Source organism: Corvus cornix, chromosome 1 (assembly GCF_000738735.6).
Source record: "Corvus cornix cornix isolate S_Up_H32 chromosome 1, ASM73873v5, whole genome shotgun sequence".
Lineage (NCBI taxonomy): Eukaryota > Metazoa > Chordata > Aves > Passeriformes > Corvidae > Corvus > Corvus cornix.
This window is the reverse complement of record NC_046332.1, coordinates 22,042,908-22,070,823: the sequence shown is the minus strand read 5'-3', so window position 1 is coordinate 22,070,823 and position 27,916 is coordinate 22,042,908. Positions and strand designations below refer to the sequence as shown.

General features: G+C 39.4%; 1 protein-coding gene across 2 annotated transcripts in view; it reads right to left on the bottom strand.

Moving 5' to 3' along the window:
* GSK3B (glycogen synthase kinase 3 beta) overlaps positions 1-27,916 on the bottom strand; it is a 150,011-nt gene that overhangs the window by 35,337 nt on the left and 86,758 nt on the right. For both annotated transcript variants that reach the window (XM_039558548.1, XM_039558557.1), the window contains exons 4-7: positions 21,873-21,983; positions 18,831-18,961; positions 16,885-16,991; positions 7,561-7,658 (exon numbers count right to left, since the gene is read on the bottom strand). In XM_039558548.1, the coding sequence (XP_039414482.1) occupies positions 7,561-7,658; positions 16,885-16,991; positions 18,831-18,961; positions 21,873-21,983 (447 nt within the window). The remainder of the gene's footprint in view (positions 1-7,560; positions 7,659-16,884; positions 16,992-18,830; positions 18,962-21,872; positions 21,984-27,916) is intronic.

Sequence of the window (27,916 nt, the reverse complement as noted above, 5' to 3'; positions counted from 1 at the left end):
AGCTTTTAAGAAACACAGGGTCCAATACTGAATTAGTCAGGTCAATGCAGATTAGCACATACTATTCTACTTGGGGAGTCTTATGGAAAGTGATATTATCAAGGAAAAAATTGGATTTCTTTTTTTCTATTTAATACTTGAAAAACAAAAGGAGAACCAAAGTACTGTAATAATAAAAACACAGTTGTCCAATGGGATTAACTGTAACTAGAATGAAGACTCAACTTTCAAATGAATGAAGGGGAGGTCTATGTGAGACTACAAGGCATCTTCTTCCTGCAAGTGAAGATGCCAGGTCAAGTAGTCTTGCTCTTCATTACCGACTGTCATCATCATGTCTTAAATAAAAATAAAGAAGCATTATCTACTAAGATTAACTAAAGAATACACTTGCTGAGAAACAGACACTGCTTTGATTCTCCTTGGACAAAAATTGAACACAACAGGTTTCACAATATATTCTGTCAAGTTTTTCCCTTGACATTAATCTGTAACAGATGAAGCTCCCCAAAGCATTTTTCTTTCATGAACAGGGTTTGTGAAGGTAGGGTAATGGTATTTATCTCCTGCAGTTAAAGAAAAGCTACAATAAAAAAAGGCTCACAAGAATACATCCTTACTAAACAAGAAGGGGGGATTAAGAACCTGCAATAAGCCCTGATCTTGAAGAAAGATTTTCAATTTATGTTCTTACAATCAACTTTTATAGGAGGAAAAGATGGATTTATTCAGCTCCAAAAGACACTTCAGTTACACCTCAGTACCAAGACAGCTGCTGCCCACACCTGCTTCACTATGCAAAACTGCACTGAGTCATTTATGACCAAACCCACACTGTTGCAACACCAGAGGAAAAGGAAACTGCAAAAGTTTCAACAAATCCCAGTGGAATAAAGGCCCTTTATGACAACCATTGATATTGTTACTACTGAACATTTGCCAAAATGTAATCAGTTAGAAGCATAGGGACACCAAGGGTTCAGAAGCTCCAGCTGGTAGTAACTGAACTAGAGAGGGGAGAAGGTGATAATTTAAACCAGAAACCTCTAGAAAGCCATGGTTGCAGTGGCATAGAGGTCTTCCCTGGGAAAACTGGGCAAGTTTATGAAGAAATGTATTCCTAAAAGTCTGATGTTTATGGCTTACCAGATGGCATAATTAATACTTCTGCAAACATGACTGCACCTCTTCAGAAAGTTGTGAGAGGCATGCCAAATAGTTATTTAAAAAATCCACAGTGTAGACATCTCAAGCAGTAAACATGGCTTGAGATAATACTTCAAGAGGTCTGTGGTAGAAAGTAAAATAAACTTACCCACTTCATATACACTTCCTTTCAAAAACACTTTCTTGTCAAACAGTGAGAGCCAACTAAATATAGATATTTTTTCCTATTCATAAACACAAGAGGAGCTGTACATCAGGAATAGGAAGAAACCCACTGTCACTGCTGACATGAATATAATTGCCCATCAACTTTTTATACTGCCTGCCTGCAAGCGCTGGAAGTGATGAATTAAGTGAGGCACAGGATCAGCCAAGTTGTGATGTGGGGATTCATGAGGGGAAAAAAATGCCAGGAGACTTCCCTTAGGGCTGAGGACAGAACACCCATGTGAAAGCCCATGTCAGACGCAGGCAGGTCGTCAGCACCAGGACCACATCCAATAAAATGAAACACACTCTCCTATGGCTTACTCTCCCAGAAGAGAAGGCTCCTCTCTGCCCATTAACTACTCCAACTGGATTTATTTTATTTCAAAAACTGAGCCCAAAATAGTACCTTGACATTTGAGCATGAGCCATGTATTATAATTGCAGTCTATACTTAGCATTAGGCACAGTAAAACTGTCAAGAACCCAAAAACTTACACATGAATAGGATTCCTGATACTATTGAACTTGCTTTTTCATACACTTTTTCCCCCCTTGCTCCCCCTTTCCCAGGAACTATGAGAAGAAGATCTTATTATTCCTCCTAAATTGCCATGAAATGCCAGTTTTGGTGCAAGGAATAATCACACAGTGCAGTAGCAACCAAGAAACTCAAAGCAAACACCACCCCCACCCCGTAACCCCCTCTTCTTTCCTGCAGTTTTCGCAAGTTGGTTGATTCATCTCATGCTCTAAATAGCAGCATACGGAAAAAGTACTTCCGGTAAAGAAAACACCAGGCAGATTGGCAGATGCTGTCCTCCCCATGTCCCACGGCTGCTCAGACAATTATTGCTGCTTCATTCCTTTGACAGAGATCATTTTTTTTCTGCTTTTGAGAGGAGCAGTGGGGGAAGAACAGAAACTTTCAGAAGATAATTATCATAGAAACAAACCTGTTACACTTCTGAGGTTCACTTTCTGCAAGAGGAGTAAAGAGTAACTACTGTCTGCAGGAACTGTACTTGAAGATGTTTTAGTCTGAAAAGTTGAAAAGCCAGCCAGTTTTACCTTGATGGTGAAGGGATGCTGCAGAGCTTGTGGGGCCAGGAATGTCAAAAAACTCCCAAGCTTTCACAGGGAGCGTGGCAGTCCTGCAGACACCACTGCTGCACTGCAAGCTGTGCACACAAGATTGGAGATTCATGAAGGAGTCTGTCCTGACTGCATCTCAAAGAAAAATCACTCCTGTGGTCTTAAGAGCTCCTTCTTTCAAACTGTATTCAGCAGGGTCTCACTTGCACAGTGTATTTTAATTAGTGAAGTGGCAACTGCAACTCTCCTGGGCTGCTGGAAGAACCATCAGGTACAAGACGTATGACTGCTCTGAGCTGTAGTGTTTACTTGTACATGGTCTCTTTATGGGATCACTGATGAAATCCACACTACCACTGTGCCTGTTTCAGAAACTGAGCACATTTCTGAAGGAGATGTCACTTGAAAGCCAGTAGGGACATGAATTTTAATGAGTATATTGGGTTACCCACTTGAGATATTCCCAGCCATGGGACAACCTAACATTTGCAACAGCTAGCAAGAGCTAAAAATAAGAAGGAAGAGTCACCATTCAAGATCAAAATTTGGAAAAAGCACAGCACATGATTTCTCTCTTGTAATAGCATGAGTATTCAAGAAGAGTATACTTTGGTTTAAACTATTTCTTCAGATGGAGCTCTGAGACAGTATTTCCCTATACCAAATATCCTTTTGTTAGGGCTTAAGTGGTCAAAGCTGTCTCTTTCCCAGCCAGACTGAGAACATGTGGAAAGATCATAATTAAAGAAATAGAAACAAGAGAAAGAAATTTAAAGGACGAGGACTTTTGATTCACATGAATGTGATGCTGTGGTTCCAGAGGGGCACAGTTTTTCAGAGCAGTTTGCAAATATGCAGTAGGTCTGGAGAAACTCCAGGTGCAACTAAAGGGAAAAGATCTTGCAAGACTGCTTGAAATGAAGCTCCATGAAGACTGTTGAAAGTGTATCAAAATCTGTCAAAAGCCAAAAATGCTTGTGATGCAGCAAGGGACTGAGGATGTTGAGCATACAGCCTGCAGGAAGGACAAGCTGTGCCAACTGATACATCACCACGAACACAGCTAAAGAGGGGATGCCATCAAGAACTGCATGAGAAAGGAGGACTAATCTAATGTGATGGTGTTTTGAAGTCATAATCCAGTCTAATGCAAAAAACTTCACAGCCAGGTGTAGCATCCACTTGGTGTGTTGTGAAATAAACTCTGAATAATCACAGCTGAGTAAGCAAATGAAGAGACAACTGAAAAATTTATCTTGGCTCAAAAAAATGCCACAAGTGTGACTGTGACTCAATCATCTTGAATTGATAAGAACCAGCAGTAAAGTTTCTAAACTGACTTCTTCCTGCAGTGGAATCAATCAAATATAAACAATGAAAGTACAATACATTTCCAAATGTGTGGATAAGTATTTTCTTACTATAGCCCCTTTTTGGGACTTCAAAATATTCAAAATACTCAAAAAACTCAATTTTCCCTGCCCTTAAGTTTCAGACACACAGTTCCAATGAAGCTATCTGGAAAGCATAACCCAAGATAATCAAACAGCAGCTCCCAGGTCCCAGCCTGCAAGCTGCTACCAAGCTCACTGCTATCCCTACAACAGTCAGATCCCACAGCTCTGCTTCTCCCACAGCCAGCTAGCATTAAAATAAGTCTGTGTTACAATGAAAGCTTTAAGTACTAGTTTTCTATGGCAGCAAATGGAAGAGGTGGACACCATCTGTCAAATTTTTTTTAATGAATCCTACTCTAAAGGAAACTTTATACAACATCACGTTTTACACGTTGCACCAAGATTTAACATTTCTGGTAATTTTTATGCTGCAGAATTGCACGTCTTCAACAGTACTGAGGCTACAAAACTCAAACGCACTCGCGTGGGTTGCTTGTTTTATACCAGCCTTTCAAATCTAAGTCGAATTTAGGCATCATTTTGGAAGTGCATAAGAGCAGAATGTTTCATGTCTTCTTTGCAGAGTTAAAAACCAAATCTGCTTAATTTGATATTGGTCATTTTTAAATGATACACAGTAGCTGGGACAGATCCCTCCCAACAGCTGGCTGAATAGAAAAAATAGGACCTCCCTTTCTGCTTTTTCCCCATTTTCAAAAGGTGAGGAAAAATTTGAGGTAAACACGCTTTCTCCCTCTACTCCCACTATGAGAAATACTTTGAAGTGAATATAGTGCTACAAGGGAAGCACCTTGCTATCCCCTTTCCTAGACAATGTCTCATGGCTGTTGATTTTGAACACAATATTCTCAATTGTAACTCTCTCGGTATTCTCACCTTCACCTACAGATTTTCTGAATAGTTTTTATAAAACTTCACAACAGAAGATCAGGGAGACAAGGGCACTGAAAAGCAACCCATTTCTCCAGCTTGCACTCAGTTTCTCTTCCAGTCTTGCCTTCAGAATATATATACTGCATCAGTAACAAATACTGGCAGAAGAACATGGCACCCATCCATTCAGGCTCACATTTTACATTACACTTTCTTCAATTTTCAGTGAACATCCTTTCTTGTGATTACTGCTCTAAGATTTACAGTATTTTTCCCTCAGACTTTCCTAACACATACTGTCTCAGTACATTTTGTTTCACTTAACTCCTATGTGTGGTAGACTACATAGGTAACAGAAGATGAGAAAACCCCAGCACAACACAGGTGTGAATGATCATTAAGTATCCCCCTCTCTATACTTAAACAAATTATTCAGAAATTTGCTTCTGCAAGGGTGAATATCATAATTTCAGCCTATAATTTACTGACATACCCCTTACACTGGGTACTCCTTCAGCTGTCTTGAGAAATAACATTAGTTTGCCAGTACTATATATTGTCACTGCTATGAGTTAGTCAAGAAGTTATCACCACAGATGGTACAAAGGCTATCAGCAATTTTACTGAAGTACTCGTCTGCTTCAATACAACTGAAGTGTAAACACAGAAGCTCCAAAATTGGAGCACATACATGCTATGAAATTAATGGTTCACAGATGTTTTCTTCAGTAGTGCAGAACTGATGTTAACAGCTTCTAGCAAACTTTCAACCAAACCACAGATTTCTGTTTGCCAAGCACGTCAGTATTGAACCATCCATCTCCTGATTATTTTACTTTCACATTGTGTAATCAAAGCAATGGTAGGGCAGAGCACTATGGTTTTGCCAATAAGGCCTCTCTACTCTAAAATTTCTGATCAAGCCATGGACAGTCACCATGATATAAAGTTCTATTTACAAAAATTCAGGTGGAGGTTGGGCTCTTCTCCTGGGCAACAAGCGGAAGGACCAGAGGACATAGTCTTAAGCTGTGCCAGGGAAAGTTTAGGCTGGACATTAGAAGGCATTTCCTCACAGAAAGGGTGATTAGATATTGGAATGGATAGCCCAGGGAGGTAGTGAAGTCACTGGCTCTGGAGGGGTTTAAGGAAAGACTGGATGTGTCATTTAGTGCCATGGTCTAGTTGACATGGCGGTGCTGGGTCACAGGTTGGACTTGATCTCGGAGGTCTTTTTCAACCTAGCTGATTCTTTGATTACATATAGTTTTTCAGGATTTCAGACACTAATCAAGAAACAAACCAGGACTTTTCAGAAATGTCCAAAGGCAAACACCACATGTTATCACACGAAATCCTGAGGAGGTCTGGTCCTCTGACATGGACCCCTCCACATGTCACAAAAGCAGTGTAGCAAAAAGCAGCAAACTGCTCCAAGACATTTTCTCAAAAGGAAAAAATACTGTCACTTGTACCATCATCAGCCCCACATCTGATAGCAACTTGAGTTTTTCATTAATGTTTCCTAAGTAAACTGACCCAACTTGGATAAACTGAGTTTGAAATGCACTGGGCAGAAAGGCAGTAAGAGACATCATGAAAGTCATAGGAGAAGTATGTGCAAGACATGGATTCTCCAGGGGAAAGTTGCTGACTGGAGGATGTCCAGCAGGACAGACAGAAACTCACTGTAACAGAAGCCAGGTTTGCGTGGTCAAAACATGGAAGAGGCGGGGTGACAGCCTAGACAGGTCACAGCACACCCCTGAGCTTCACCAGCCCATGTCCTTCAGGCAGGAGAACGACCAGTCAGTGTTGGTCCATGTCATACACTCTCTTAGGACAGGGACAAAGGCATCAGCAGCTCTTCTAGTCAATGACACAGACAAGTAGGAAGTTCTACTTTTTCACCCACAGATTTGGGTTTTGAGGGGCTTTTCACATGCATGCCACACAAATATTTATGCATCAAGGTAGTAGTTAAGTGGCAAAATCAAGGAGGAAATTCTCTTATTACAGTTTCCTTGTGGTGATGAAATCAATAAAACTGAACAGCATGTGAACACATCGTATCCTCTGTAACAATGCCACCTTGTTATGTGCATAGTATAGATTATGAACTATTCTTCCATGCCTCTAATTTGACAGCCGCAGAATATTCACAGCTTACCAAATGAAATCAATCAAGATGTGCTTGTACATAAGTGATATATGAGTGTTATATATACTGAAACACTAGTTCTTTTACCTTGAAAAACAAAACCCTTCAGGTGGAAGGTACCTTTGCCCTAGGTGTCCTGATTCTCTATCTGCAAAAACAAGTGCCCTTTCTCACCTTTCATTTTAAAAGAGCCGGGAGGAAGGAAGAAGAGAAGGCAACCACATATGTGAAGAATCTGGCACAAGGAATTTAACAGTAATGTTTTCAAAACCAAGTACTAACAGCATGCAACAAAGGAAAAGGAGACAGATTCTTAAAGAATGAAAATCATACATTAATAAATACTGGCTCAGATGCAAGCATTTTTTCCAAGCACACTGGAAGTGCAATCCTTTATGATGGAAAAAGCCCCAGTATAAATAAAAGATGATACATCATTACACATGACTGGAAGAAGAGAAAGTACAGACCATCAGGTTATCAGAATAGCATGAGAAGTGTTTTCAAACACTGTTTAAATGCAAAACCCTGTACAATGGTGACAGAATACATGTATGTTCACCAGTTTGTAACAGTGCATGTCTTCATATTGATTCCCAAGGACTAATGCAGTCAAAACAACACTTTAACATTCCATACCTTGATTATTTCCACCAACTGATCCACACCACTGTCACCTGGAAAGATCGGTTGTCCTAGTAACAGTTCAGCCAATACACAGCCTGCTGACCACACATCTAAAAAGGGAGAAGTGGAGGACAGGGAAAGGTATCAGTAAAATACACATATTAAGCCATTCATATAAAACCCAGCCATTTAAAACTGCTTACTTTATCCTTTGCCATGTTTGATTGTGTATGTAACACAGCTAAAAATAAAAAACATTCCTATCCTAATGTTACCAGATACCTGGTATAAAACAATGGCGTGAAGACAGTCTTAAAAGTCAAATTGTGAGACAATAAGGACTGGAAAATAATATTAAATCCCATAATATATTGACATTAAAACTTACACATACAGGGAAAAGACCATAGAATGCTTGCCATTTTTAAGTTGAGAATTTCCCCAAACCCTGTGTTGGTTTAAACCACACTGATCATGAACTATGCATAGGTATCATCCAACACAATGGCTGATGTTTTTACTGATTCCGAGCGTTGAACAGACTCCGTTTTTCATACATATATTGAAAGCATATATACACTCACAGATGAACCAGTACTGCAAGTATTACTGGTATCCTGAAGTACATGATGATTAAGGGATCTGGGAAGCAGCCTCTCTAACTAGCCACTGCAGGATCTAATCTTTATCCCAGTTCCATTTGCCAGCTTGGATGAACAACAGAACTGCAAGTCACAGATCACATGTCAACAGCATCTGTAGAAGAAGCCATCAACTAATTTTCGTATGTATACCAAAAGCCACAAGTAGTCCTTAGGAGCTATTCCTCCTACATGAAGACATTTTTCACATCTATTGCAGGTATATCTTCTTAAATAATTAGGCAACTGAATACTACAGCGGCAACTTAGGAAGGTATCTAAGTGCACTACAGAATATAGCATTTTATTTTTGGAATAATTAACCAAAATGAAAAATGTAATAAAGCCAATGCAGTAAACACTGTTTATCAAGTATTTGTGAGAATCTAATGTAATTGCACACCAAATAAATGGGATTTTAAGCTGCTCAACACAGTTGAAGCATTGTACTTGGATGCAGAGAACTGCTTCTCCCCAAAAATAGATTCATTAAAAGGTTTTCTAGAAAGCCATCAATTGTTCAATGCATACCTGAAACCTTAACACTAAAACCCAGTCTCAAACAAGCAATCAGCAACAGAAGATCTGTAAAGACTAAAATACAAAGTAATGCCCCAAAAGGGAAAACCAGTCCCATTCCATCTATATTTCTTTAAAGTCTCATCTACTTCTATGAACCAGCCTTCCCCCATGAGAATTTACCTCCTGAGACCTGTTCCACCTGACATGATCTATGCTACAACAGAAACCCTTATTCCCTCATGTATTTAAACTATGTCCCATCCCTGGAAGTGTTCAAGGCTGGCCTGGATGGAGCTCTGAGCAACCCAGTCTAGTGGAAGGCGTCCCTGCCCATGGCAGGGGGTTGGAATGAGGTGGCCTGCTCCAACCCAAGCCATTCTATGACTCCATGGTTCTGTGAAGCAGGATACACACAACACTGCCAGTTATGGCTAAAGGTCTGAGTAAGGAAAACATCTCTGACAGTTCTCTAAGACATCTATTATCACATTGTCGCAACCACTACACACTGGTGCAAAATAAAAGAAGCTTTCAGGAATTCAAGATTTATAACAAATTAATCTGCAAGTTAGAACACAGTTTTCCCTTCCCCATTTCTAAAGGAAGAAGAGTGAGAGGGCTGTGCAAAAATACTTCCCCTCCTCAAGAATATGGTTCAGTTGGAACACACAGTAGACAAACAGCAATGTCATTACTGCAGCTTTTGAAATCATTTGCTTCCAAGTCAAATGGAGGCACTTTTACCTAATGTCTTGGTACAAACACTGCATCAGGGTTTATCCTAAAAAGTAACTCCTTACAATGTAAACAGCAACCAGAAATAATTTGAAGTTTGAGTCTTGAATTTCAACAAGAAAATATACACGATGACACTTTTTAATCTTGTAGTCACATTTAATAAAAGCGGATATGGCCACCAAGGTGCTAAAATCACTTTTGGACAACAAATGAAGAAGGAATCATGTAAAGAGTGTTTAATTGCATCTAACTGCTAATCAATGTCTCTCTCTGATAGCTCTTGCTGTTGAACCAACACATACCGCAAAACCATGATGCAAAGCATCATTTTTTGTGCCTCCCATGCATATTGGGTTTAGAGGAATTACACAAAAGTTCAGCAGAAAGCAAAGATTTCTTCAGAAGTATTGAAGGAATAGATTAAAAGAACTAAACAGTCAGAGCACTCTAATTTACAAGTCTATTTAAAGATACCTTAAAAGGTTTTAAATAAACGAGTCCTTTACACTGTCCTTTACAAAACAAGTAGTTACACCAAATCCATAATCGTTATTTACAACTCCAATCCTTATTTTGCAGTGAAAAAGTTATATATGGCAAGGAAAAATATTTGACAGAATATATACAAACACAAAACTGACAGGAGAGTAAGTCATCAATCACAATTCACTTCCTTTTAAGATTTAGAAACTATGCTATCATTAAGTTTTTGAGATTAGACCGCGGCTTTTTTAAACTGTTTTAAATAACCTTCTGGTCTGGCTGCTCCATGAAGTTGGCTTTGTGCTGTTTTTTCTTTTCCTAGTTTCCCTGAATGCTTTTGCACTCCACCAGCCTGTTTCAGACAAGTAAGTAGGGCAGAAGTCTCAAATCCATTACAAAAATTTTATAAAAACAGCGGGGAACATCAGTGTTGCTTCCGAGGAGAGGAGGGTTCAGTCCCTGGGGGAAGCACCGGGCTTGCCCCAGCCCTGCCAAACTGCAACTGCAAACAAGTCAAACAATGTAGAAGTCCTTGCTCAAGAAGGGCAAGCACAAACAGCAGAGGGTACATGAGAAAGCCGCGGGCATCGCATGGGAACAGAGGAAAAAAAGGATGTAGGTCATGAGGAAATAGGTGGCAATGTCTTGGAATACTTGCTGCATTCATGCTGTGTTTAATCCCTCAAACATACAACAAATCCATCAGAAACCTATGCAGTAGCTCCTTATGCACTGAAATCTTCCAAATCAGGTAATTTAATGTCTTGTTAAAAGTCTTATTTACTTTTTCTTGATTTCACTTGCTAACACTTTAAACACACAGGGAAGTAAAACACAGGCATTCCAAAATCCCCAACTTTTTCCCAGACATGTAATTTCACCAGCTTCCAAATTAGGACTTGGGCAATGTTCCCTGGGCAAGGAAGTGGACAAATTCTTGAAGCATCCTCAACAAAAGCCAGAGTGTGCAGGCTAACTCAAGCAGCTTCAAGCAGGGACAGAAACAAAACATAATCTACACAGGTGTTTATACAACTCTTGATAAGCAATGTACAATAAAGAACAAACTAAAAAATTTCATCTCTGCTGAAACTTGATGGAATTTATGCCACTGACTTTAACAGGACTAAAATTTGGTTCCAGGATAGTTTGCCCTTTTTTTCCTCACATCCTTTATATCTTGAGTTTTAAAATTTATCTACCACATTAGGATGGTAACATTTCTCCTCAAGCCTGACGTAAAAAAGTACTAATTTCTGTATTTAAAGACACGTTATTTAAAGGAAGTGATAGTTCCATCCCAGACACTTTTCTGTCTTAGAAGAGTCAGAGCTAACTGCTACAGATTAATATGTGGTGTAACTACCTGCTCTCAAGGGAGAAGAAGCATTTTCTGAATTATTTCTTTTAAGTATGAGCAATTTAATTAAAGCAAACGAGGACTCTCATTCACATGCTTTAAATTAGCTAATAAACAAGGTAAGAGAGAATCTTAAAAGAAAATAAGGCAACAAACGGTCCTCACACCAAACTAGTTGGGACAACATGCAATTTTAGGAGAAAATACTGAAAGCTATTAATTTTAAGAAAGCAGGCAAGGGTACTTTTTTCATAACTTCAGTGCAATGTAGTCTAAACAATACAGACAGTAAATACAACTGCCAGGTAACAGCAACCTTCAAACAAGCTTATTTCGGTTAGTTTTCACACATTATAATGGTAGCTAATGCCGTACCTTTCCTAGACCAAAGAACACTTAGACAAATACCATCATCACCTAACCTACCTCCATTAATTTAAACACACAAAAATTCATATAGCCTCTTGTACTACAAAACTTTTCTTAAATTAAGTTTCTACTGCTTTATTGATCTTCAGAGCTGTTAGATGGACATTGTCTAATAATATAATCTCTGTAATGCCCTCGCTTTTGAATGCATTCTTAGCAATATAGAACGTAAGAAAACAAGTATTTCTCTTTAAATCAGAAAGTGGCATCTGGGAGGACCACCTGCAAAATACACTCCTTAGCTTTAATTCTATAAGCATGCAATGGCCATTTTCAGTTGGAAATTAATGCCCTGTCCACAAATTTCACTTTTTCTGATCTCAAACTTTGCCTTTCCAAGCTGAAAAGCTGGCCCTCTTCTTCACAGCACAAGCACCATTCATTGTATTACACTCTAGCTCCTCTAACTCATTATTTGGAGGACATGAAGGAGGAAGGGGGGGAAAAAAGGTTTCTCTCATCCACTTAAGTACAAATTAAGAACTTTCATTTATCTGACACTTTATGGGGCGTATTTATCTTCCTACTTTTTTTTATTACCCTAATCTATTCATCTCTGCCTCACTATCCCTTCATCTTGATGGACTTCCTCCACCTTGGAGGTGACTCAAAGTTGCTGCTCTAGAAACTGTGGAAACAAACCAAGAGTCAGAAAAGCAATCCTGGGAAGTCATAAAATCAACAGCTTCTAGCTACCAAATGCCAGACCCCAAAGTGCTTTTCACTGCTGCTTGTTTGAAACAATTTTTTGGGATGTCTGAACAAGAGCAAAATTCAGGATTACAGGCACACGTGCTATTGTTGGTGGAAGTTGCGCACATCAAGCCACCACAGATCTATGGATTGAGGAGAAAGAGTAAGGCTGAAACATGGAAGTGCTTGAAAAGACATGTTTGTTCCAGTATTTGGAACAGAAGCTAAACACAGGTATCTCTAATCTTTTGCAATAAAGAGATGACACTACAATGACAGGTGGTAGAGTAGTTTAGTGAATTAACACACCTTATTTTCAGCATAGGAAGTTGCCATTTGAGAAAGAAACAAATACTTCTCACTGGCAACAGCTCTGGGATATACCTTGTGGTGGTTCTTCCCCAAGAAACTCTGAGACAAGCCAACTGCACATGCCTGCAGAAGAGCTTCTGCTCCAGACTGCTGAGGTGAAATACTTGCGCTTGCTAGGAAAGTGAATGAACAACTTCATGATACTTATTTTTGGATACCCCAAGAGAAGCCAGCAGCAGTCAAGCAGATCAATCTTTCCCTGCCAGTGGCTATAAATGTTCCCTCTGGAATGCTCCCAGCTCCTGCCAGGGCAGCAGTGGAGCAAATGCACTGAAACCAGCAGCCCCTGGTTGTGCAGAAGCACCCCCAGGATTTGGTGAGCCCTCCCCTGCCCCGCCATCTCACCTAGGGAAAAAATGCATGAGACGAGGCAAAGCTCAGCTGCACAGCTTCTTTTCACACAAAAGGAGCACATGGCAACAGAAACATCTGCACCCACCCCTACTCCAGTGCCTGTTCCAGGACAGCGTTGGGGAACATGGGCAGCCATCCCAGGGTTTTTTAGCGGTGGCAGCACCACCCATAAGATCAGCACAGCCAGAACCATGCCATCAACATACTCTGGGATGCTATAAAACACACAGACTGGCAAGGGAGAAGCCTCAGCCAACACACTGTCAAGGGATAGCCAAAGGGCTTGGTTTGGGAAAAAACCAACAAACCAGCCCCCCACTTTCCTCTCCCCCCTCCAAATAACCCCAACCAACCAACAACAGTAATAAATTCCTACAAATTAGATGCAGGAAGTAAACGATGCCCATTCCCAGCAAGCTTTAGGGACAAACACACACACACTTGCAGAACTCATAGTCAAAAGTGCACAAAGGCCCAAACTATACAAGCTATGAAGGCACCCAACCAACATGAATATTTGTGCCTGACCACTGAAAAACTCTGTAAAGTTGTAATGCAGGAACACAACAGAGCTATTATGAGTATGGATTTGTAGCTATTTGGCAACAGTTACTATTTAAAAACTTCAATGGGTAACTTCCCAGGTAATAATTTTAAAAATAGTCTCAGGTCCGCTGGAGGCACTAACTGCAGTAAATGTGATTTGATGCTACTCTTACTCTGGTATAATACAGCACTAATGTGGTACTTTAGAAAAGTGTAACAAACACCACACACCTGGCTCAATTATTTTTTACAGGGACCTTTTGGGTTAGAATTAAAGTCACGCACTTCAATGAAATAATCAAGATCCTAGAAGTTAAATGCCGGTTTATAGTTTCGTTGTGACATCCAGGATGAAAAAACACATCCTGGAACCAACTTCATTTTCTGCTACACTGAAGAGCAAGTAATGTCACGAGGACAAATTCAAGTGTTTAAAGATGACCTAGATGAAGCCAGACAGCCTAATGCAACAGCCTGGGTTACAATGCTAAACAAGATGACTAACAACCGATATGGTCATAATGCAGCTGCAGCTGGCGGTGCTGTCAGTGTTGGGCCACCAGTGTCACTGTCTAGTCTTAAAAAAGCACTTCTTGCTCAGAAATACTTCCAGTGATTATCCTATCGCAGCGCATTATTATCATAAGCCCTGCAGTAACATTAGCAAACAACAAAAACCTTCACAAATAAGCTGGAAACCTTGCAGATAATGCAGGACAATTTCTACTTAGAACACTTTTTGGCTTTGTAGTCTTCACTGATTTTTACCATAGTTTTAATAGAGGATATTTAACTAGAGGAGTAAAGATCCCGGCCTTACACATAAGATCACTTTTTGTTACCACACACACACAGGTGATTCTTACAGAGTGATAAAGACTATAGTGGGAAAAGGTTATTATGCTAACAATTCACAAGAAAAACAAGAACTAAAAAAACCCAGCATGCCAACATGCAAGTTTAAAAGGCAGTATCACAATACTGAAGCATTTCACAGTTCCTTATACTGAGCCATGGATAAAGCACTAATAATTATATGCTCTTTCCCTTCTTTCAATAAACCTATCTATGCTTGTTGATTGTTTTTCCAACAAGCTGGATGAGTTTGGACGAACAATCCTATGTCAAATAAGGAAGAATTCTCACTAAGCACCATTGCTGCCTACCCAGCAAGAAGGAATACTTACAAACAGCAGCAGCACAAAACTAACCCTTAGAATTTCTAGCATATTGCAGAACACTGGGAAACTACAAAGCTTCTAAAAGCATTTTTTCCTTCTTATCTCCCACATCCAAAGTCTGCTGCGGAAGAAGTGGAAGGTGGATGGGACAGGAAGGAAGGATGGAGTATTAACTTAATTTTCAAGCAATTCTGTGCAAATTTCAAAGAAAGGGCTTGGAGGGACAGGTGGGGTTTTTTGGCACAAGAACAATGACTGAAATTCAAGATATTTTTGGAGGCAAATGAAAAATTGCACTTCAGAATGCAATTTTTGTTATAACCAATTCAGAGACCAGCAGGTAAGACAACAAAAATGGAAAGCGCCACTTGAAAAACGGTCTGCAGTTGGAGCAAGAGACACTTCACAGGCTTATCTATAAAGCAGTCTCTTCTGCTGACACATAAAATACTTGTTTTATGCAGTTATCCTCTGAAACAAGAGGTCTCAGTGCACTCTGATAATGCAGCTGAACCAATCTATTAGCTCTCAGCTGGCAAAAAGATGTCAAATGGGATCAGCCACCTTCCTCTTACTCATGGGCTCACAACACTTTGCTTTTACCTGGGCTCTGCTGCTTACTGGACCGCACAATAACGCGGATTGCACTCACTCACATAGCAGGAAGTTAACCTGCCAAAATCTCGTCAGTTGATGCTGAATCAGCAAAGTAAACAGCAAACTGTGAGAGCCAGGGTACTCAGGGGCAAGAGCAGAGCTGGGGCTGCCACTTTGGCAGCAGCCAACAGTAACTTCTGCCCTTTTATCTTTATTGTGCCATTGCTTTCCCCAGACTACTCTTGGTTCTGCCTCTTTTTCCTACTGGGAAGATATGCAAGTGTTGCTACAATACATACTGAATAATAACTAATGTGAAAAAAATTCGTGAGAGCAGGGAAGTCTTCAGGAATGTGTTTAGGTGGGGCTTTTTGTTCCTTTTAAAGAACTGCACAGTTAAAACAAGCCAGCCAGCCACTGAGTTTCACACTAGTTCAAACATAGTAATTTTAAATATACTGGTTATAAGCATAGTCTGCCAAGAGTTGATCATGATCTCCAAATCCTTTTGAAAACATTTTACCTTGCCTAAGTGACTCAAGTCCATTACCAAGGTAAAAGGTTCCCCAATATTGTGCTAAGATGAGAGCCAAATCTACTCTCTTTTGCACTAGAATTCAGAAGGAGCCCAGGTAGTATCTTGACTGAAAAACCGAAGTAGTTACCAACAACCAGTCAACACACTGTTCATTTCCAAGATTTTTCACTTTGCTGTTCATTTTCAAGACTCTACTGTAAGAAAACCTGGCTGTTCCCTGATCTCCATCAAAATCTAGAGCTTCCCTACTATTGCCATGACACATCTATGCCTCAGGTATATAGAAAAAGTTCTTTGTGTTCAAAATTAATGCTAAAAGGCAGCAAAAGTTAGCAGAATTAGTTGAATTAGAAGGACTGCTGTACACAGTATATTAAAGTTGTAAACAGAATTTAAAGTCAACCATTAGGCCACACTTAACCTCCCCCTATAAAATCTTCACTAAAAGCCAAGTAAATAAATTACAGATTTATTTATGGCTAAACCACAGCAGATCAGAAGCAGTAGATGATTTTCTACAGACATTCTTTACTGTTATTTCAAGCAATTAAAATGCTTTTCTGGCTTGAGATTTCATACCTACTTTTAAACTAAATGGCAACATCACATGGATTTTTTTTTTTAAACTTGTAATCAGATTTCTCCCCTCCACATTGAAAAAGTCCCTTTCCCAGTGTAATTGATGCTGAAATCTCAAAAGGCATAGAAAGCACAGCAGCCATCTACAGAACATTTGTATTCCTTTAAAAAGTGGTACCTAATAATTTACAACAAAATTCAGCCCCTGGGGATTATATTTGAGATCTCTGGAAACCTTTACACTTAAGTACAGGATAAAAACTGAGGCAGTTGGTACAGATTTCAACAAATGCACTCACATACCTATACTGGAGGTATAATCGGTGGCTCCAAAGATCAACTCTGGTGCCCTGTAGTACCGAGAGCAGATGTATGACACGTTGGGTTCTCCACGAACCAGCTGTTTTGCACTGGAAAGAAAACAACAGTATTTCAGTAATGAACACTTTTACAGTATTGCTGTGCAGACCAACATTAAGCTTTGGTGCTCTTCACGCACTCCCAAGTCCCAAATGCTGAAGTACAATGTTGTTTCTCAGCTGCTGCAAACTGACTCCTTGATTCACTGTGAATCAGTCCAATCCATCAAGCATCTACCTTATACAGGGAATAGCAAAGGAAATTCTGACTACAATCTAGGTGATAAACAGGGCAATATTTTTGGCTGACAGTTGCCTTCTGCCAGATACAAAGGCTTGTTTACAGTGGAAAAGAGGACAGAAAACACTTCAGTCAAACGTAGTTACCGTTTAAGTTTCAAAAGCTCTGGACACTCCCGAGGACCGAGCGGGGTATTTTTGTTTGGGTTTTTTGTTTGTTGGCTTGCTTTTTTGTTTGTTTGGTTTTTAATTTCCATCACAATGCTCTCCCCTTTGCTACCTAAGGAACTGTAGCATGAGGTAAAAGGGGTATGAGGAGACAAAGAAAAAAATGCCTTTGCCATTGTATTTACATATTAATAGTCCACGATTAAGATGAAGGTTTCTTTTATACTGTATTCAATCAGCCACAAAGGATCTAACCTACAGTACTGCCTCAACCACTATCTTTGAAAGAATCCAACAAAAGAATGGACCACAAGAACACATTACTTTGGGAACAGGAGTCTATCGGCATATTACACTTCCTTCTTAATTAACAAGTGCTAGACAAAAAGGACCTGGAAGACAAAACTTTTGGAAATATGACATTCACCTAAATAGCACCAAACACTGCAGAGTAGCAAGCTAGCCAAATCCAGTGTTCAGCTCTCCAGACATTCCTCAGCCTTCAGCGAAGAAGGACTCCCACCATCCTTTTTAAAAAGTCTCAGTTTTCAGTTTTATATAAAGAAACTACAGTTAACAAATTCCCACTGATAAAAAATAGTAAGTACTCCCTTTTCATGCATTGTCATTTTTGAGCTTCAGTGTGATTCCTATTTTGCTCCAACACTGGTGAGGTAGAGCTGAGGAGGAGATCCTGAGGCACCAGCCATGACTATGCACTGCTTGAATAACCCCCATATGACATTCCCACTCACTATGGGCAAGCAAATTTAGCAACAGCAGCTTCTGTGACCTCTCACACATACACCCCAACTATTTTAGTCTGCAAAGTTACAGCACAATCTAAAGACTGAACTTTCCCAGACAAAAATCTATGTCCTGTCTCATTGCGGATTTCCAGAATTTCTGTAGCAGTTCTAAGATGGGGGCTGGACTCTAAAGGTGATTCTAAGTAGATATTGGAAATAAATGTGCCTTTGGAAACTAGAACATAGATGTCCACTATCCAAGAGCTTCAACTGGAAGTGCTGCTTCTGATTTTGAGCCTCTATGGTATTTGCAGCATTAAGTGAATTGCTGTACATGCAAGTAGACTGACTAGTGTAGTATCAGCCTTTTTAAGTTACAATGCCACCAAGCCTGTCCTCTCTAGCCCAAACACATTTCACTGCAATAATTGCTTCTGTTTTCCACGGTGCAGTATTTTTCCCTATGTCATGGTGTATTTATTTTATTTTTCTAATACCTGCAAAATTAACAGGCTTGAAGTTTAATTCCCTCCCTCTTAATATCCCTTTTCAGCTCTTCCTTGCCAGCACTTTGAACTCACTTTGAGGGGAAAATAGATTACCAGTAATTCCTCTTTTAAAGCTACAAATAAAGACCTTCTAAGGGACACAGAGGATTTCTTGGCAAAGTTGCACTGAGGTTCACTTTGAAGGAAGATCTTTTCACCAGGTTTCAGGCCACAGATGTGCTTACCTTCCAAAGTCGCAGAGTTTTAGAACGGCTGTATCAGGGTCCAGCAAGAGGTTCTGTGGTTTTATATCCCGGTGGCAGATCCCAAAGGAATGGATATAGGCTAAACTCCGGAACAGCTGATACATGTACAACTAGAACACAGAAATACCAGTCGAATCAGGGTAAACAATTAGTTTAGCACAAACCCTTATTAGAAGAAAAACAAAATCACTGAGAAAAAGACCATACTGAATGCCTAGCAGGGCTATGAAGGTGGGCAAGGTATTTACATACCTTTCCCACACGCCCGTTGCTACATACACACACACACGTGGTTCAAATCTTTTTATGTGCCCTTTCAGATAGCATAATTAGCATAATTCCAAAGAAATAATTGTGCCAGTTTTCCAACATTTGTAAATACTGCTAATCATAAAAAGCATACACAAAATTAAGGTGTTTCAGTTTGCTCTACAAATCAGCCTCTTCACAGCAGTGAAGTATTCCAGGATATTAAAAAACCCCCAAACAAACAAGCAACTAAAAAAAATGCCCCATAAAATCCAAAAGAAAACTGTTTAGTTGATGAAGCTGTATTAAATGTTGCCCAAAAACAAGGGTAGTGTCTCAGCCTGTCACTGAAGTGAATCTCCCAGTGTCTCTTGCTGAGGGGACAGAGTCATTTTAATTTCAAATCTCTGGACAAAAACAGAAGGCAAATAAAACCAACTGTTCAGAATAATTTTATGCAAGGCACAACAAACAAGTATGCTGAGGGAGAATTTTCTCTGCCCACTTTCCAGGGCTGGCTAACCCCTTAACAAGGAAGAAAGCTCCTAAAAAACAAGGGGAGATATTATGAAGCCAAGAACTTCACAGGACAAGATTACAGGGCAAGGGAAGGATGGCCAGCTGATGGAGCTACACACTTTTGGTTATGGATAATAAAGAGCTGCTGGATACAATTAAGGATGTATAGCACATATAGTCATAAAGGCATGGAAAGCCCTGTTTTAAGGTTGACAAAAGGCTGTCAGGTTATTTGTTATTTCTGTTGTGTCCACACAAGTTTCCACTTAAAATCAAGCTACAGGCAGGACACTGTACTAGAGACGCACCTCCACACTTTTCTTTTATAAACACATTCTCCACAGTTCACCTTTAACAGTCTATAAAACCAGGTGCAATTACTTGATATTGATATCAGGTCATGTTTGCCTCTCTTTCACCACTATCTCTGTTGTCACACTTTCCCTCCTCCTTGTTTTTTGTTGTTTGTTTGGCAGGAAAGTAGGAGCGGGAAGAAAATTGCTTGAATTTTGGCTCTAGGCCTCTGGTTTTCATACTTGTTTCTGAAAACCACAACTCTGCACAAAGAAAAGCAAACAAACATTTTTTCCGAATTGCCTGTTCTAGTCCCTTAAGTATGTATTGTGCAAGTGCATTGCTAAATAATGCAAAAGACTGCTCTAACTTGAGGGGCCAAGTCAACACATGTGGGATTCAGAAAGTATGCCTTTCATCTCCACACAGCAAACCCAAAATTTCCAAGGACTCCTTACAGCAGGTTAGAAATTGCAAATGAAAATTAACCAGAACATTACTAGAACAGCTTCTGTGCAGCTTTTTTTAACAGTTTGTTACCCAGGGAAAAGCAGCTCTCAGCCTGCCTAATTATCAATCAGAAGTGAACGAATAGGTATGATCTGACCTTTGTGCAACCAAAATGCCTGGAAAATTGCAAAATCCTCAATGACATCAAGGTAACATGATCTTTTTAAATACAAGGATTATATACATGGCTTGCCTTGGCAGAAAACTAAGAATAGCTTTCCAGGCTACCTGGAACAGGAAGTCCCAGGCCCAAGATGAAAGAGTTGAAGCAGATTTTTCTCTGAAAGTGTAAGGAAGAACAATTTTCTGAAGTTCCCATAACAGAGAACAATTAGGGCAAGAATACTGACAAAAGATATATAAACAATATATCAAAAGCCAAGCCTACAGATTTTGGGGGGCATATAACCTGAAGCCAAGCTGTTCCATCAACAGACCAAACAAGAGTGACCTTGCAGTCTGCTGGATGATAAAATTCTGTGCTTTCTTAAAAATCAGGCACCAGTAATGCCTATTGCAGAGACATGCCATTTACAATTTATGCATACAGTTATGGCACAAAACTTCATTATTGAAATAATTACTATTTGAGGCTTTCACCTTTGAAACTTTCATCTTCTTTCAACCAAATTCAAGGTTTTTCTTAAGCCAACCCTTACATTAAGCATTACACTTTTAAAGATGAGTCTGGAGAAATCAATATGCATCATGAAAAAATTTGTTGGTAATTTCCATTTAATATTACCTGTATGTCATGTTAACAAGTTAATGCCATGTGAAAACATCATCACTCACTGGTGTGTGGACTGTGGTCACAATACATGAAATTAACTACAAGGCCCAGATGGGTCCCATGTTTGACAGCAAATGAGACATTTTATTTATTTTAACCCCTGTTAAAAGATGTAGGCAACTTGAGTAAGGTTCTGAAACTACAATGTGCATACAAGCATCTTACCACATGTAGCTTTTGAAGACAAGCCAAGGAGCTCCAAGGGGAGACAAAAATGTGCCTTTCACGCTCACAACAAAAGCACATGAAGTCTTACTCATATGCCAGGAAAAGGGGAAGATAACAGATTAGGGAACATCCTCTTGACATCCTCTTTCTGTTCCTGACCTTTGTTCTAACATATCTTCATCATCTCAGGAAACTGAAAGCTGCTAATCTGGCTGGTGTTAGTCTCTGTCTAAGCTGCTTCAAAACCAAAACACTCAGTCTCCCCAACCCATTCCAAGATTTCTGTAACGTCAGAAATTGGGAGTGCTTGTGTAAGTCTCAACCCTCTATTCTTCTTTTGCCATAACAACTAATAACTCTAATTTTTCTTCCTTGTCTCAAGATTTGCTTCCAAAAATTTCAGAAAATCTACTATTATGTCAGAAAAGAGTATCCAGTCTATTTCTATAATATCTTTCTTCACTTAACCACATCTGTCAGTTACCTACCTTGACATAAATCATAGGGAGTGTCTGTTTGGCCCGACTATAATGTCTGGCAACTCTGTATACTGTTTCAGGAACATAGTCCAGCACCAAGTTGAGGTACACCTCATCTTTCTGAAAGAGAATAGAGAAGAAAAACAAATCAGCACTAGATTTGAAGCATGAAGTACAATTAAAGTGTTCAGAAAAACCTAAAGATGAGAAAGCTGTGGACATTTTTTAAGTCCCATCTTTAGCATGTGAACTGCCATGGAACTATTTAGGCTTTGCACTCGTGCATTAATACTTTTGTCAAACTTATGTTTAAGTCATATTAATTATTCTGGTCTCCAATGTAAGGTATTTTTTGATTATAAATGGAGACAAGGATATAATTGTTCTGCCCAGTCAATAATTTCATTAGGAGAGTATTTCAAGGTAACATCTGCATCATTATTTAAAGCAGCCTATTAACTCCTTAGTCCCTTACCTGCCAAAACCCAAGAAGTGCAAATTTAAAAGTTCAAAACTCAGCCCCCAACAACAACACATCAAAAAAAGTTCAAACAACCTTCATCTTTTAGAAATGTTACTTTGATCTTACTGAATTCGCAGCTATTAAGAGATTAAAACATATTAACCATTTGTAGACAGTAAGCCAGTGACAACATTTGTAACCATTCTGTTTACATGTATTTTGATGTCGAAGTTATCTTCAACTTAAACATATGAACTTATTCATGGCAAAAGAGAACAAGCCAAAACCAAAGGCTCAAGTATAATTTTTAGTATCTAGGATTAGGCTAGAGGTTCATGGGAACATAACACAGAGAAACAACAAAAGTAGCTTTATAATAAGGTACTTTGTTACATTATGAAGTACTTTATTATACATTAGCAAAGGAAAGAAGGAACAAAGAGGACTTAAATGACAAAGTACTATAATCATATAGTGCCTAACTGCAAAACTGAGAATTTTCAGCAGTAAAACAGGTCTTAAAGAGACTTTTGATATTTTAATGCAGTCTTCAGTGCAAATCCTATCAGGATTGTGAATACATTTAATGTTGGGGGGTGGGTATAATTAACTATATCAGCATGAAAAATTATTTTTGAAAGCTAGTTGGATTAACTACAAGTAACCTTTCCTGCGCCCACTATATCATCAACTAGAACTTTCTATAGAGAAAGACAACAGAGAATTTACATGGATGGAAACAGCACAGAACTCCCAAGTCTTCAACTGGAGTCCCTTGTCAGAAGACCTGCTGGCTATCCATACCTTAACACCCAAACCTCATTTAGCTACAGCAATTTAATACTAACTACTGTGACTTGACCCATCACTTCAAGCAGAGAGTGACGTGTGTTACTCTCACAGTGCTCTGTTGTCCTGCCACAGCAAAGAGCAGCAGTCTGGTACACGGTAACACACAGGGAAATACACACCTTGAATACATATGCAGAGAACTGCAGCTTTTATGTGTTTTTAAAGGCTCAGAAATCAAGATCTCTGTTCATCATTATTTGACATTAAAGGCTTGTATTTTCAGGACATTTAATTGTCCTTACCAATACTTCCTAATAGACCAAGTCACCTTGCATGGCACTACCTATGTAATTCCTCCCTACAAAAAGATGCTCTTTTCTTAATATCATTGCTTAAATGACAGTGGCAATAGCACACCACCAAGCAAATGTCAATGGACCACCAACTTGTATCAGGTCTTATCATACTTCTCCAATACAGACAAGGAGCAAGCAGCAGCCTCCAAAACCCTGCCTGTGCTGGTGCTTCTCCCAGCGCCATCCCAGGAACCAGGAACAATGTGAAGGCTTCTAGGGATGAGGCTGGGGGAAAGAATATTGTTTAAATGGATGAGAAGGGACAACCACCAGCAGTGCAGAGGGAATACCAGATGGCTCTGGAACTCCACAGATGTGCAAATGTATGCAAGAAAAAACCCCGTATTTTAGCACTTACCCTGTAACAAGAAAAGGTCTTCTTTCCCTGACTCAAGCCCTTTCCCTGACTCTTTCTCACTTCAAATTCATCCACCACCTCTTCTTAGGTCAGAGCTTTCAAGGTTTAGTTATAAAATACCAAAAATAAATGTCTTAAAAAATCCAAAGTTAGCTTATGCCTGGTAAGGCAATCTGTAAACCATGAGAGAAAACAGCTTCATGAATATGAATTCTGTTTGCTTCAGCGTAGATACAACCTGATGAATATGCTAAATGTCTGCCTCTCAGAGGATGGGAAAGTCTTACTGGTGACAAATCACTGCACTGAGTACTGTTACTGACACTGGCAACTTTGATGCAAGGATTCATGTTTCATGTATCAAAAAGATTTACATGAGAGATTAGAGGAAAAAAATGAGTAAAAACTAAATTATAGTGATTTTATTATCATCTTCTCATAGTACAAACAAAAGGACACATGTAAAACAGTAAAACATATCATCAGTAAACCCTCTCTACACTTCTTTGCAACAGTGAGATTTGAGAATTACAGAACAACTCTCTAGTTCGTATCATTTTGCTTTGCTTTTAGTGCCTCCATTTTTATTTCTAATTTTATGTTCTATTAAAAATGGGATCAGTTCAATAGCATGACATAACACAAGCACAAAAAACCTTGAGCTACTTGAATCTTAAGAGATGGACGCTTTGCTTCTGAGTTTTGATGCTATCCACAGTACCTGTACAAACAGCATGAGTTTTGTGTGGTACTGTTCCTGTGTAAACATCTATCCCACAGAACACAAAGGCACATGAACACCTTTCCCCCCCATCAACTAACAAGTTTTGATGTACCACTTGAAGGACCCAGAACTTTAATATGCAGCTTCAATATGCAGGCTTACGCCGTTGGCCATGTAAGTAGCAGCATATTCCACTCCTACCACACACAACTGAGTTCTGAAGTTCTCTTAATAACTACTATAATGAATTAAAGATTACTCAAGTGTTTTGAGTGACATCCTCCTGATGTCACCTGGCATTGGTCTGATAAACATACAGGAAAGAGTTTTCACAAGCCCTTATCCTCCTCAGTGAGCATAAACTGGATGAAAATAATATCCAAGTTACCTGGATTCCCCTGAACAAGATTCAGGACAAGCTAGGAAGCAGTCATGGCCTAACAAGCTCTGAGCATGATGTAACCTGGTTTGCCTACCTCATGCATTCCTTCTAAACACATATTTTTCCAGTGACCCAGATGTATTGCAATAGGAAACAGGGTTAGCTCAAAGAGCTTGTAAAATGAGGGCAACTGCTCGAGGATCAACTGGGACGATCAAGGCTTATCTTTCCATTGCAGGAAACCTCACCACATATTCCACAAGTGACTTGTTTCCATACTGCTGTTTCAAAACTGCTGGTCTGGGAACAAACCAAGGTAACCCAACTGTCACAAGCATCTCTGAAATGACTTACAGAGAACAGAAAAGTCCAGAGGAAGCTGCAGCATATGAACTACAGAAAGCAAACACACGATGTCATTAAATAACTCACTTCTCTTTACAGACCTTGGGATTACTAGCTTTCTGCTGCAGGTCAAATGCTTATGTGTACTTATATTCTCCTGTGCTTGCTGCTAAGGTTATGACCATGTACACTTCGAAATAAAAAAGGGGAAAGGCAGAAAGCCAGATCCTGAAACCCAGGGTCAAGTATTTTGTTAGGATTCAGCAATGCGGCTCATGTACCTGCAACTGCATCAAGTGCTAGAAGCTGCTTTTTGTCACTTGGCAGATAAATCCTCAGTTGACAAACACTGCTCCAAAATGAGCCACAGCAAAATAACCACTGCTTTGCCATCAAACTTCTCTGTGCCATTCAAGAACCACCAATTCAGGCACTGCTTCACTTTGGTGGGAAATACTTCATACAAGTAAATAGTAATATAACCTATACCATAATAAGAGGCATGAGAAAGACTAGGACACAAGAGCCAAAACATTTTACCAATTTTGGTTTTCTTCTTGTGCCAGAAATTGGAGACAAAACAGGATGAAAGTACATGAGCATTACACACAATGTGGCTGAGGACTGAGTAAAATTGAAAACATTACCTTACTGACAAAGGAAAGGTTGCATGGAAGTCTCAAACTCCACTTTAAAACTCCTCTGTCTTTCAGTCCTCATAACTAATCTGTTAAAAGCACCCTCCAGTTGTGCTTGAGGCCAATATAAAGAAACAGCTATTGAATTAAAATAAAACAATAGCTATTGAATTCAAAGATTCACTTTTCTAGATTGTTCCTTGCAGTGAAAGTTAAAATATTGCTTCTCTATGATCATTCCCTACCTTAACAAACCTCAAATTGATCCTGAGTGGTTTCTACAAGCTTTTGTTAGCTTTTACTTTCATGTATCAGACACACTACATTTACAATGGGCATATATAAAGCAGCAACCAATATTAAGTCACAGTCCAACTAGTTCCCCTATTTACCACCATGATGATAGAAACCAGGGGGGTCATACATGCCAACATCAGACTGACAGCAAAAGGAAAATTCTTACTCTGAAAATATGACAGCATCTAGTAAGACACTGGAAGTACTCCTGAACTGTCAAGGCCTACCTAGAATCTAAGGAAAACTTCTCTGAACATCAAGTAATAGGATAAAAAGGTTAAGAAACTGTTGTGGGTGCTCTCTCTTCTAGGGTGACTATATTTACGGCTCAGCATTTAGAAAAAGTGATGAACATGCTCATTTCAGTTTTGATCTCCTGGCAGATCAGTAACAGTGTGACAGTGCTTCTGCTGTGGTTTGTTGATGGGTTTTCACTTGTTTTCGATGGACTCCACCTCATCAACTGTATGAGCACAACTGAGAGGAGATGAACAATACAAGAGTTTCTTAAACTAACTTTGCATTTGGAGAAGCGAAAGTGGAATTGCACTCCGAAGAAACTTGCTTTATATGCCTATTCAAGCTAAACACAGACAAGCCATATGCCTAAAATTAAGTAATATGCCTCCAAGATGTAGTTCTCATTATTAAAATTATCCCAAGGTTTCAGTATTATGGCTACATGAGGTAAATAAACCAGTAAGTTCACTCAAGAGGATGTTTTCTTTACTGCCATATGACAGCACCCCACTGATGATGTTCCGGAGGTAGGTGCTGCACCAAGCAGTTACTGAGAAGATGCAGCTATGCAAGGGTTGTGTCAAAAAGCACCTGTGGGATTTACCTTTGAGTTGCAAAGCAAGAAAATGCCTTTCAGCATTTCGTGCAGACTATGCCTTTTTTGAGAGTGCATTATTTGAACACTAGAGTGTCAGCATGAGGTAAAATATGCCACTCACCCTGACTTAGGCATTCAGATTTAGACAACACAAAAGGTTCAAAGTCACACAGTTTTTGCCCTACATTCAAAAAAATGTTATTTTACTTTTCTTAAAGCTACAACCACCACACACTTCACACCCCTTTATCAAGCACCATGCAAGACCCACCTTCCTTCTCTTATCTTGAAGGCTGACATTGTACGTTAAAGATACAAAGACTTTGGACACACTTTCAAAGACAAAGCAAAAATTTGCAGCCTTCCTACTCTAACTACTGAGTAGACATGATACAAAAGAAAAATTTGAAAATGCAGAAGGTGTGCTAGCTGACCTTATTTGTATGAAGGAACGGTGACATCCAGTGGCTACGTGTGTCTGTTTTTACTTTCAGTTTACAACCACATCTATTTCAAAACAGAGCTTTGGCTGACACGAAAATAAAGGGAGTATAAGCCCAGAGATGTAGTTGCAGTTTCACACAGATAAACGCAGGGATATAAGAACAGTTGGAGACTCAACTTCAGTGTTCAGAAAGACACCAATACTTTCTAAGAGTACTGCAAATGTTGGGCAAAGTATCTCCTTTCCTAGTCCCTCACTCTTTGTGACTGAGATCTGTCCCAAAACTTCTGTTCCTATGCCTACTTGTCAAAACGTACCAAATTGCTCTGTAAATGCTCATTACTCTTCAGCAAAGCAGTCATGTTATGTAGGTAGGAACTGCCAACTGGATCAGTTGTGATGGTAGCATAAGGCC